The 12,660-nt window shown below is 36.4% G+C and overlaps 2 protein-coding genes across 2 annotated transcripts; one reads left to right on the plus strand and one right to left on the minus strand.

Moving 5' to 3' along the window:
• On the plus strand, window positions 2,158-10,720 carry LOC105159733 (DNA-binding protein SMUBP-2). The gene is made up of 15 exons (XM_011076910.2): window positions 2,158-2,355; window positions 2,706-2,810; window positions 2,880-2,948; window positions 3,532-3,621; window positions 3,699-3,782; window positions 4,478-4,642; window positions 5,263-5,450; window positions 6,108-6,180; window positions 6,668-6,721; window positions 7,977-8,234; window positions 8,888-9,094; window positions 9,631-9,734; window positions 9,903-10,047; window positions 10,124-10,258; window positions 10,335-10,720. The coding sequence occupies exons 1-15, from the start codon at window positions 2,158-2,160 to the stop codon at window positions 10,509-10,511; spliced, it is 2,052 nt and encodes a 683-aa protein (XP_011075212.2). The 3' UTR covers window positions 10,512-10,720.
• On the minus strand, window positions 11,155-12,134 carry LOC105159734 (dehydration-responsive element-binding protein 2F). Its single transcript, XM_011076911.2, has one exon. It carries the CDS (start codon window positions 12,117-12,119, stop codon window positions 11,253-11,255), a length of 867 nt encoding a protein of 288 aa, XP_011075213.1. The 5' UTR covers window positions 12,120-12,134; the 3' UTR covers window positions 11,155-11,252.

The following is a 12,660-nucleotide window of genomic DNA, read 5'->3' on the forward strand; positions in this document are numbered from 1 at the left end:
TTCTTAGCAAGTTCAATTTTGGTATAGATTTTTTAAATTACCAATGTATACTTGCGATTAAAAATAGATGTATTCAGATATTATTTATTCTGGATTTATATCATGAAGTATTTGAATTTTATACTGGGACCTCACCAATTCAAATTGGATTGACATTAGATCAAATGACGATGAAAACTTTTTATATTTATGAGATATCATGAAAAATTATATAATTAGAACAGAATGATTTCAACATCAACCAATTTCATCCTTAGTGAATAACTCAGTGATTTGTACATATAAGAGAAAAAAAAAAAAGGTTGAAAACTTCAACCAGTCTCATGTTTTTTTTTTTCTAAATAAACCATTCGGGATGGGGAAGCCAGGAGGCGAGCAAATTTACACGGGGGAGTACCGACTCTCTATCATGCCTAGAAACTGTAAACAAGGAGTACTACTCCACTACAAAATATTCACCAAATGCATCAATATGGATTACTACTCCCTTACAACAATTGACAAAAGCATAAATGAGAAGTACTACTTCCTTACAAAAGTGAGACGCGAAGCACAAGGTTGGCAGAAGTAGTTGGAGACGACAATCCATTGTGTCAAAAAGTTTTTGCCACTACACTCGAATCATCGATTTCAACTAACACCTACAAATCAAGCTATGCAAAGTATGGAGGGCACCTCCAACAATGAAATGAAAGTAAGCCAAAAAGAGAGGGGAGCTTACTATACGTTCTTCATAAGAAACCACAGTACTCTCAACAAAATAATGGGACAAACTAAGCCAAGAGATTAGCATCGAAGCAATAAATATGTATGTATAAAAGTGGGCATGGCCCAAGCATGCTCACAAGACAAAAAGTGGACAAGAGTGCTCCAAAAATGCAGCCATACATGACCAACAAACAGAAGATATGCAGTTGCAGGCAAAATGTATGCAGTCGAAAACAACTACAGACAGTATGCAACAGGATAATATGCAGCAGGAAATAGCAATAGCGACACAGTCGCAGAAACAACAAAAAGAGGCAGTAAAAAAATCATCCAACTTCACGAGAAACTTATGACAATAGGTATGAGTCAAGCCAATTAAGGGGGATCACCAATAATTTTAAGTCGAATGTACTTGTGAGATGTTCCTTGGAAAGGATGATAAGTTGTTGAGATATGCATGCTTGATTAGCTAGAAAATCCGCCACTTAGTTGCCTTCTCTAAAAATATAAGAGATTTTTTATTCAATTTGACTCAGAAGATTTCGGATGTTTTGAAGGATGTTATGGTGATTCCAAGCCCCTTGTGGTGGTATGGAGATGAGCTTGATGATAGTCATTTCATCAGTTTCAATCCAAATATTATGGACATCCTTTTCAATGCATAGTTTCAATCTTTTTTGGATGGCTCGAAGTTCAACCTGGGTGTTAGAGATAATTTCAAGAGGTTCTTGAAAGGCAAAGATGACTTTGATTGAGGTGATCTCTGAGAATGCCCCAGCGTGGGAAATGTCTGTATTTCCTTTGGACGCTCCATCTATATTCAGTTTGTACCACCCTTCTTGGGGTTTTCAACCAACCTCATGTTATTAGTGTTTCACTAGTATTTGTTTATATAACTAGCCGTCATGGCACGCTGTCCCTGTGTGCATATAATAATAATATTTTATATTTTAAAATATATTATAAATAAAAAATATATAAATCAATACATCATCATATTTCTAAAAAAAAAAAAAGAAAAGAAAGAAAGATAGCAATAAAGAAAAAAAAAAGAAAATCAACTAAAGAGTATTATTCATATAATAATAAAAAAAAGAAAATTAAAAAAAGAGTATTATTCATATAATAATAAAACTGGTATTACAGTGTCATAACCATCATTTGTAAGAATTTTTTTTTTCTTTTTATACAGTATAGATATAAATTAAGTATCATACTCGCGTTTTTATTGACTCTATTACACTAAAGGGTATTATTCATATAATACTAAAATTGGTATTACGGTGTTATAACCATTATTTATAAGAATTATTTTTTTCCTTTTTATACAGTATAGATATAAATTAAGTATCATAGTCGCGTTTTTATTGACTCTATTACTTAAATTAGAGGAGAAAAAGGCAAAGAATATAGTTTGAAAGTCGTAATTTGTGAATCTTAAATCTACGGATGTTTAAACGCGACTTCAGGCTGCCGTCCTCGTATAAAGACGCCGTCTTTATTTCAAGTCGCTCCGCAACACACACACAGGAAAAGAGTGGGAAGTTGGAAATCAGCAACTGCGGCAACAACAACAAAATTTCAAATGATAAAATTACCCTCGAACAGTTTGTCTCCAGAATGGCCCCTCTTATTGACATGGAAAAAGTATTAAACTCATACTCTCTCTAGATGTGTGTGTGTATATATATATGTATGTGTGTGTATCACTTTCGCCAATCTTCTGAAAATGAAATGGTTAATGTAAGCTCCGATTTGTTTGTTAACTGTTTGTTTTAATCTACAAATTGGACTTCTAATTATGTACTGAATATCTTGCATATTATGTGTTCACACATTGCTATAACCTTTTGTTCCTCAATTACTTAAAAATAAGGGAAAGTATGAAAATTGAATTATTCCGATAAGTTGAAATTTATCATAATTGGTTGGAAGATTTACTCTTTTGATCCTCTTAATAGGATAAATGTAAAATGTGTGTGATGTGGTTGTTTCAGGAAGCAGAGATATCACTCTCAATGAATTCGGGGGCGACTAGGAGTTTGGACAGTGCACAAAAAAAGGGGTCCACTATTCTTAATTTGAAGTGTGTGGATGCTCAGGTGATATAAATTTCAGATGTGTTCTTGCATATTATTGTTTGTATGGCCTTCTAAATCTGTATTTTGTAGACAGGATTAATGGGCAAAAGTCTTCTTGAGTTTCAGTCTAATAAAGGGGATGTCCTCCCTCCTCACAAGGTAAACCATCCATGTAGTGCGTTACTTCCCTTAGAATTATGCATTTCTGTAGTATATGCTGGTAACTTATGTTACTATCGGTGAGAGACAAGTGGGCTTGTTTGTTTCTTTTTCTTAATAATTTCGCTGATAGTAATGCCCTCATTTAAGTTTTTTCAAGCACATTGAACTAGTTCGGAATGGGCTTTGAGATGTTATTGCAGTATGGTATTTGGCAATCTAGTGATTTTTGGAGTCGGGTTAAGGGGTCTTTCTGGTATTTGCAGTTGAGAGTTCTATACTACTCAGCCAAGATGAAATGACGTCCTTCTCTTATTGTTTCTCTAGCTCACTCAATACATATGCAAGTTTACTATTCGTGTAAGGAATGCTGTTTTTGTTCTCGTTACAAGCTCTTTATACCCATTCCTGAGATCATATACAAGAAACACTGAACTCCTAAGGTGTGTGGAAGACTCAATTTAAGACTTGCAGAAGTACCGTCCAGTGGCAGCATTGTGAATAACGTCCTTGTCTTTGAAATCTTTAATATTCGCTCCCTCCTCTTTAATGCTTAATGGCTCACATTTTTTATGCTTTCCAGTTTGGAAATCATGATGTTGTGGTTTTGAAACCAAACAAATCTGATTTGGGCTCTCCTCCTCTCGGGCAGGGTGTTGTTTACAGAATAAAGGTACTTTAAAGTTTGTTTTAACTAAAATTATGTAGCACGTTCTTATAATTGAATGTAATTACATTTTCAATGAGCAGGACTCGTCTATTACTGTTGCTTTTGATGATATACCAGAAGAGGGTTTGAATAGTCCTTTACGCCTTGAAAAAGTGGCAAATGAGGTACATTGTCTGTTTGATTAGATTATTATGATTTGGTTTTTGCTACTACTAAGAGGATAGGTAAAGTTTTTGAAATGCAGAATTACATTATTTTGCTTCTTACCAAATTGAACTGTTTGACTGGTCTTGTTGAGATGGTCACAAGAGAAGTATGTCATATTATGCATGGAAAAAGCATTTCTACTACAAAGGTATATATAGAGAGTTGTTGTTTCCTTATGGTCTAGGGGATATATAGGAAAACCCTGTCCCAAAAACTCTATGAGGATAGTCGAATTTTGATTCTAGACATGGTCAACTCTCTTTCTAGCTTCTTAATCTATATTAGCCATAAAGCCTGGAGTATCCTGGTTACTTTTGCTTTTGCAATTCAATCCAGAGTAACTTGAGCTTTCTGAATCTCCTTTCTAAGAATTAACGACCTAGTTACCAGGAGCCCAAAATAGACTCCAAATATTCTGAAAGTGTTATAGCTTGATGGACTTTTTTCAAGGATTTATAAGATCTTGGATATATGGTGATATTCTTGATAAAAGATCTCACATTGAATCTCACATGCTATGGGGTTTAAATGAAGGAAGTATTTATTTAACATCAGGATAATGAATTCCCATCCAGGTACTATTAAATCCAAGAAAACAACCTTCAATATTTGGACCATGGCAAAACATTTCTGAATTGTGATTAATTTGTAGGTAACATATCGTCGGATGAAGGAAACATTGATTCAGCTAAGTAAAAGCGTGCAGAAGGGTCCTGCTGCCGATCTGGTTCCTGTGTTATTTGGGGAGAGGCCACCGACAGTGTCCAAGAAGGATATCAAGTTCACTCCCGTAAACTCGAACCTTGATAATTCACAGGTCTCCCAAATAAATTCTATAACGTCTTCCTCTAGAGCAGATCGCATCTGTGTGCTTCTTCTGTCAATCTGAAGCGTGCTTTATTATATGGACATGATAAGACCTTAGCTGCTGGAACCTTGTATGTCACATGATTATATACAATATATTGTATGAGGTGAAAGTTCTTAGTATTTCTGCTTTTTTCTTATAAATGTAAGAAATTTAAAAAGCCATAGGCAAGTACAGTTAGAGAAATTTTGACCAGAAGCAGTATATTTACCAATCCTGTTCTCAATTTTTGGTTTCTTGTCTGATAAATTTTCTGGGACTGGATGCTGTCTTGTAATTCTAACTAGGTATAGCATCAACTTTTTCTTGGAATACATCTCTTTCCGGTCAAGTCTTTAAAATTAGCATCTAGTGTGCAGTAATGATTTGTCTTTGAAACATGGTCTGCTTTACCTTGATTATCTATATGATTTATTTTGTGTTGATATTATTACTTGCTAGTTATATTACTCTCACCAATGAAATTATCTACATTAATAGATTAGGGTCACTTCTCTCATTTTCATGTTTCTTTGCTGCACTACATTTATGATCCTTTCCAAACTAAATCATTTACCTTGATATTTAAGAAAGATGCTATATCCAAGGCTCTGTCGTCCAAGGACCTCTTTTTGCTCCATGGGCCGCCAGGAACTGGGAAGACTACAACAGTGGTTGAAATTATCTTACAAGAAGTCAAGCGGGGAACAAAAATTCTTGCTTGCGCTGCTTCCAATATTGCAGTTGATAACATTGTGGAGAGACTTGTACCTCATAGGTACAGATAATTCCCTAGTTACATGTTTAACTGATACCTAAAAAATAACCACTGGGAAAAAAAACACTGTAAAGGTTGGAGTTTTTTCTATGAGTTTGAAAATTCTGTCATAGTTTTCAAGTTCTCCTTGCTTCCGCTTTGTCTGTGCTCATCATAATATTTTACTAAAATACTAACATGATATGTTGCATTATATCTTGCGCTTGAAGAAAAGAAAATTTCTTGTTCAATGTGACAACTCTATTGCATGTTAATAGATCCAACTATTTTGTGTATGAGCGTTCGTTCTGTTTTATTATCATATTTAGTACTTCTGAGAAGTTACGTACTCTTTAAAGCTAGGTTTTGAATTGACCTTGTGAAGTTTTCTTTTTCTAGTAATAATTTCATTGATCAGTTCCCATGAAATTTTATGACATCATACATCTTCCTTGAAATAATGTTGCCTTCTCTTCTATATTGTCGTGAGATACTAGTGATGATTTCTCTGATCGCTCACTATGTTTCAGCACATCATTTTGAAATTACTGTTAGGTACTTAGGATTATCCATTGGCTTTATGAGCTGGCTTTGTGCATAGAATAATCAAGCTGCATTCCTGTTCTCAGTGAAGGTCCTATTTGTCAAAGTTACTTACTCTCTCTTGGACTGTAACAGAGTCAAGTTGGTAAGAGTGGGGCATCCTGCGCGCTTACTTCCTCAAGTATTGGAGAGTGCTTTGGATGCACAGGTAATGTTCTCTACTGCTTCGCAGTTAAAACTGGGTTCCGGAGTATTATTCTTTCATCTTGCATTTATGCATATTATTACAACTTGATCAGATTTAGGTGATGCCTTGATTCAAGATGCTGTTTGTAGTTATCTTTCTTGTTCCTCTTTCACTCATTTTTCGCTGTTTTCTTCCTTTTTCTCTACTTGAAACCATGATATGGAGGTGGCATCCTTAAAGTTCAGCTGATTGTTTATATTCATTTGTTCTGACCATTGCTACTGCTTCCTTTCTCCACATGATCTTTTCTCAGATGTATTTGGTCCTGTATCCACACATGTTTCAAATCTTTCTCTTTAGTACAAGTCTATAATAGTAATTAGTACTTCACTTAGACATTTTGGCTAATGTCACTCAAGTTTCATCAATGGTTGTTCATAAATTCATGACATTCCTTCATTTTATTGAGTTGAAGATTCCCAGTTACAATTACTTTAGTTTCCTGCAGGTTCTACGTGGAGATAATAGTGCGCTTGCAAATGACATTCGCAAGGAGATGAAGGTACATGATACAAACAACTTCTAAAATCATCTTGCCCTATTGACAGAGCCTCGCATTGATCTAGATTTTATTTCCAACTGTTGTATTAATTTGTTGATATGCTTTATATAAGGGCCATATAAAAATATTATCCTTGTGGCTGAAGACAAGGTCATAATGGTAATTGGACTTTCAATTAACTGCAGATTCAATATTATTTTGAGATGAGAGCTAATTCAGAAATGAAAAGAATCAAAGAATAAAGTGGCAACCCCTGGGAATGGAATATTAACTCTCTCTGGCATGTCATGTTACCATAATTTTTGTTCACTTATATTCCCTGTCTTTGTTCAAAGTCCGACTGCACATACAGGCTCTTTCCTCAAGTAACCAAAATTCTCTTGAAAGTTCTAAAATTGACGTACAAGACATCAGGTTAATGGTATTGGTACCATTTATTGCTTTGACCTGGAGAGTAGACTTTCAGCTGTTGTGGAAAGTGTTGATATGACAATTTTAAGCATTTTTTTTCCTCTATATTTATTGTCAGAAAAAACATTTCTCACTTCAAGTTGCCCCTTTTTAATACTACCTCTGAATATAGAAACATTTTTGACATATACTACCCCTACATTCAGAAATCATTGGGGCTTAAATTTTTTTATTATCAGGAATACTTCCGCTTAAAGTATATACTAATTTCCAGTAGACGCATATGATGTTCGATTTAAGTTTTGCACCCCCATGAAGATCAGTTTAACATTTACCAAAGCTTGTTTAAGCTTTATTTAGTATTTTGTTGAATCAATTTCAGTAAAATGATCAAAAGAGAATAAGGAAAATGAAGGTGAGTCCATAAAGTCTGAGAGCTCAAATTATTTTCCTAAAATTTGTGAAGCTGGTTATATAAATTGTAACCCTGGTCGGAGCACTTTCCATAGTAACATACCCTCTGATGAACTTCTACTTACTCTTTTGTAATAAACTTTCAGCTGCCTACAGTGTTTTTGGGAAATTTATTGTTGGAACAATTTGTTTGCAAGCAATGTAATATTGGGAACTTTTTGGTTGGTTATATTGGTCGATCGGAAATGAAAGACTTTATACTGAACACTCATGCTTTAGCGTCATTCCCATTTATGTGCAGAACTACTCTGTTTGGTGAGTCTAAATTTTGACACATTTCATCTTCACCCAATATAAAACCCAAGTAATATTTTATATTATTGAACACAATTTCATGGTGCTTTTTCATATTTCTGATGAATTTCTGCAGGCTTTGAATGGCAAGCTTTTAAAAGCCAAAGATAAAAATACTAAGAGAGATATTAGAAGGGAGCTGAAGACTCTATCCAAAGAAGAGCGGAAAAGGCAGCAGCTGGCAGTGACCGATGTGATTAAGAATGCAGATGTGGTATTAACAACCTTGACCGGTGCGCTTTCCAAGAAGTTGGATGGATTTTCATTCGATTTGGTTATTATTGATGAAGCTGCCCAGGCATTAGAAATAGCATGCTGGATTGCTCTGCTGAAGGTAATTATAGAACTGGAGGTCCTGAATTGTACTGGCCAAATTGTTATTTTTTTTGTTTTTGGGGTGGGGGTTATACTAAGATATCTTTTGGCAATACACCTCTAAGAACAGTCAAGTTAATCTGTGGTGACTTCATGAAGGAAGGACCCCGTATATTTCAAGGGTAAAGAAAGTTTGACTATATTTTTCATTTCTCTTCTTTTCTGGTTGTCGGGTGAGAGGAGATGGGAGTGTCTACCATATATAGCTAATGCAATTCTCATTAATGAGATTAGCCGTTCAGCATTCTTAATTTCTTATTGAAGTAACTCTAGAAGATCCAGTATTCTCTCAGCAAGAATCGCTTTGACACCCTGAGATTTCTATGACATTAGTTTTGAATAAGCCCTGGTTGCAGCCTGAGAGCTGGCAACCCATGTGTCATATAGCGAGACTAACCATGACAAAAATAGTGGAAAGGACATCTTAACTGTTCATGTCTAGTAAGCAATTTGCCGGCAGAGAAATTGCATCTTTCTTTTTCTTTCTTATTCATAATTGGGATGAAATGAAAGAGGCTGTAAGCTGAATACACAAGTTTTAACTTCCTGTATGTCATCAAAACATTTTTTCCTCTGAGACCACCAGTGAAATATCTGATTTTGCTTTACTAGGGTCCAAGATGTATATTGGCAGGTGACCATCTCCAGCTTCCCCCAACTATTCAAAGTGTTGAAGCTGAGAAGAAAGGATTAGGAAGAACCCTCTTTGAACGCCTCACAGATTTATATGGAGATGATGTCACATCTATGCTCACAGTTCAGTACCGCATGCATGAACTTATAATGAACTGGTCATCCGAAGAGCTCTATGATGGCAAGGTGCCCAGATTTGTTAACCTATTATCTTCTTCTTCCTCTTCTTCTTTGTAATTGATTTCTATCTTTTCCTTGTCTATGTTGTAGGGTGTATGCACCTAGGCTAGCTTGAGTCTTCCTTATGCCTAAATTTACGACTAGCTTGTCACTGAAATAGGTTGATGATAGAAATTGCACTCGTATTGTTCCTATTGCAGCTAAGTGCACTCTCTCTTTCTCTCTGTTCTTAATTTTAGTTGATCCGAACATGAGTTCTTTGTGGAGCAAATGGTCTTTGGAACTCTAAGAAGAACTAATTTTAATTCTAAGATCGACACCCACAAGTAAGTAATCTTTGTGGATGGGCTTCCAGAGCTGTTCGATGGTCACTTCTTACTTTCAAGAGAATTTCTTCTGAGATCCATGAATTCTGCCAAGATCCTTGCTGAAGACCTAGTAAATATTATTTTTATGCTCCTGAAAGACTGTCACCAAACACTTAGTTAATTCAGACATCTGGATTATGCACTTTCTTGTTGACTGTGAAACTTGCATAACAGATTAAAGCCCATTCAAGTGTTGCTGCCCATACTTTATACGAGCTTGAAGATGTCAAGAAGTCATCTTCAGCGGAACCAACCCTTCTTCTCGTAGACATAGCTGGGTATGCTATTTTATTCCCATTTATTATGTGCTCTGGCATGTATTTGGCCCTATAGCTAAATGTATAGCTGAGGAGTTCAAGAAGCTTATGAACATTTGATAAATTCTTACTTGTGCTGTTCTGCTGTAAGTTGGTCCCCTTTTATTAATGTTGTAAGACTCTCTCCAGTTGTGACATGGAAGAGAAGAAGGATGAAGAAGACAGTACCCTCAATGAGGGGGAAGCTGCTGTCGCTATAGCACATGCCAGGAGACTAGTGGAAAGTGGAGTTCAAGCTGCCAACATAGGAATTATTACACCTTACGCAGCACAGGTATGGAGAAATTGTAAAACTGTGTCTACTTAAGGATTTAAGGGGATGTCGATTCAAGATGTCTATGCTCTTTCAGGTGGTGCAACTCAAGATGTTGAAAAGCAAAGAAGACAAGCTAAAAGATATGGAAATATCTACAGTTGATGGTTTCCAAGGTCGCGAGAAGGAAGCAATTATCATTTCAATGGTCCGGTCAAACTCAAAGAAAGAGGTACTAATACTGCCAAATGATAAGGAAACTTCCTCTTGTGATAGAGGTTCTAATGTTGGGAGTGGTCTGTTTTCAGGTTGGCTTTTTAAGTGATCGGAGGAGAATGAATGTTGCAGTGACACGAGCTAGGAGACAATGTTGCATTATTTGTGACACTGAGACTGTCAGCGGCGATAAATTCTTGAAGCGTTTAATTGAGTACTTTGAGGAACATGGTGAATATTTGAGCGCTTCAGAGTATGGTACTGAATGAATCAGAAAAATTCCCTGCAAGAAGATCATATTCTGTGAACTGAAGGATCTTCTTGAGGATGCTCATGCCATGAGTAGATACTGTGATTTGACAGTCCCTAATATTTGGTGCAAATGTAATAGATGTTCTATTACTGAAGATAACATTCATTTGTAACTGTAACATCTATAATCATTTATGTACTTCAAATTAATTCAGAGGGATTGCTATATCTTACCTTCTATTTATAATAGCTGGTTTTACCTAACCAGCCAGCAATGGCTGCAGTTAAGTCTTTTTCTTAGTTTGTGAACATGGGAAAACAAGTGGAATTGTTACCTCAGGAGGAGGGAATATATCAGTTTAAGTTTTTCTTCTCCAGATGAATGCGGATTTGGAAGTTCCCTTTTGACATGTAAAGCTGTTGTTTAATATGAAGTGTTTTCCTGTCGTCGACAGGAAACTAGATTTAAAACAAACAAATAACAGAAACTAGAAGGAAAAAAAAAGTGAAGGGTTGTTTAAATTCTGTCCAGTTTAGTCTTGGTTCTCTGCAATCTTTATCGTAGTCCCTTTAAGTTGTTATAAATCTAATACTTAGCTGCTAAGATTCCTCGCTCCCAGGTAATGATTCTTGTTTGTTTATTGGCTCAGTGTTTAACACTATAGTACATCAAAAAGGATGACTTAACTAGTATATATTATAGGGTGATATATTCCTATGGTATTGACCCCTGTGATTACAAAAATTTCCCTACTCTTCTAAAAATTCCAGATGGATGGAGGAAATATCAGCTCTTCATTGCTGTCATGTGCATTGAAGGTACTGGCTTCTGCTCCTAGAGTCATATCTGCCCCAGCTATTTCACTCAATGTGTCCCAGTTAAAGTTTTTCTCTGCCAAGTTGCCAAATCCATCTTCATCATCCTTGAATGATAATGATTCTATCTCCGTGAAACTTTTAGACATATCATGACTAGAAGAAGGCTTATCATCTCTTTTCAGTACCCCCATCTGCTGGAGGAATTCATTCAGATCAAGCTGCGGCTTCTCTTCAGAGGTAATTACTTTATTTTCAGATGAGAATTCAGTGCTCTCTTTTTCATTAGCTTCAGGAATTTCTAGTTGGGGTTGCTCCCTGACATTGTGCATGTCAGTTTTGGGATCACTAGACGATGAGCTAGACGAAGAATCCTGGCCAAGAACCCCTGTTTTCTTGAGTTCTTGCAGCCTCTGGTGAATCACACGCACACTAGGCTGAGCATTCAAATTCAGCAGCCCAGTGCTGGGAAACATGGAAACCACATTGTTCGAGGGGAACCACTTGAACTTGTGTGATTTGTTCAAAGGGTTGAATGTGGACCTGAGATGAGGCAGATTGAGGTAAGCCTCTGGGCCGTATAATCTTCTTGCTGCTTCGTCGTAGGCCATGGCAGCCTCTTCCGCAGTGGCAAAGGAGCCGAGCCAGAGTCTGGTCCTCTTGTTGGGTTCTCTGATCTCAGCCACCCACTTGCCCCACGTTCTTTGGCGAACGCCACGGTACTCGCACATGGCATTCTGGGGGCCGCCTTTGCCCCTAGCGGGTCCTTTTTTCCAGGGCTTGAGGGGAGATCTCCTGCAGTTTTCCATGAGGGAAAGATGTGGGGATCAGGTTTGCTAGGGTGGGGGTAGAAGTTTTGTAGGGGTCATGGTAAAGAATGGCGCGGGATATGTATAAGAGGAGTGTGTGTGTGTGAGTCTTGTTTGGTTTAAATGTGTTCACGTTTGGACAAAATTAGTTTTTGAAGCCTCCATGTGACCGTTAAGTTATACTACTACTACTGCTACTATGATGTAGTAGTGATATATGCACTCTGGTTGCAAGAAGTCACATGTTTCTATATTTTCCAGTGGAATATTTCTAATTTCACACTCTAAATTTTGCCCATTTCTCATCTTTTCTTTCCTTCTTTTTTATTTGGAAAAGAGAAATTATTTAGAAATTTTTGGTCTTAATTGGTACATAAGGAATGTTTTTATGGTCCGGTACTTTCTTGACGTTTTATTTGCTCTCTCTATCTCTTGGATGATAAAAGATATGTGGAAAATTAGATTGAACCAAACTAATCACATAACAAGTGAAATCATTCTCTTGATTTGAATTTAGAATTTAATTGGGATTGGGGGATAT

The sequence above is a fragment of the Sesamum indicum genome, linkage group LG4 (assembly GCF_000512975.1).
Source record: "Sesamum indicum cultivar Zhongzhi No. 13 linkage group LG4, S_indicum_v1.0, whole genome shotgun sequence".
Lineage (NCBI taxonomy): Eukaryota > Viridiplantae > Streptophyta > Magnoliopsida > Lamiales > Pedaliaceae > Sesamum > Sesamum indicum.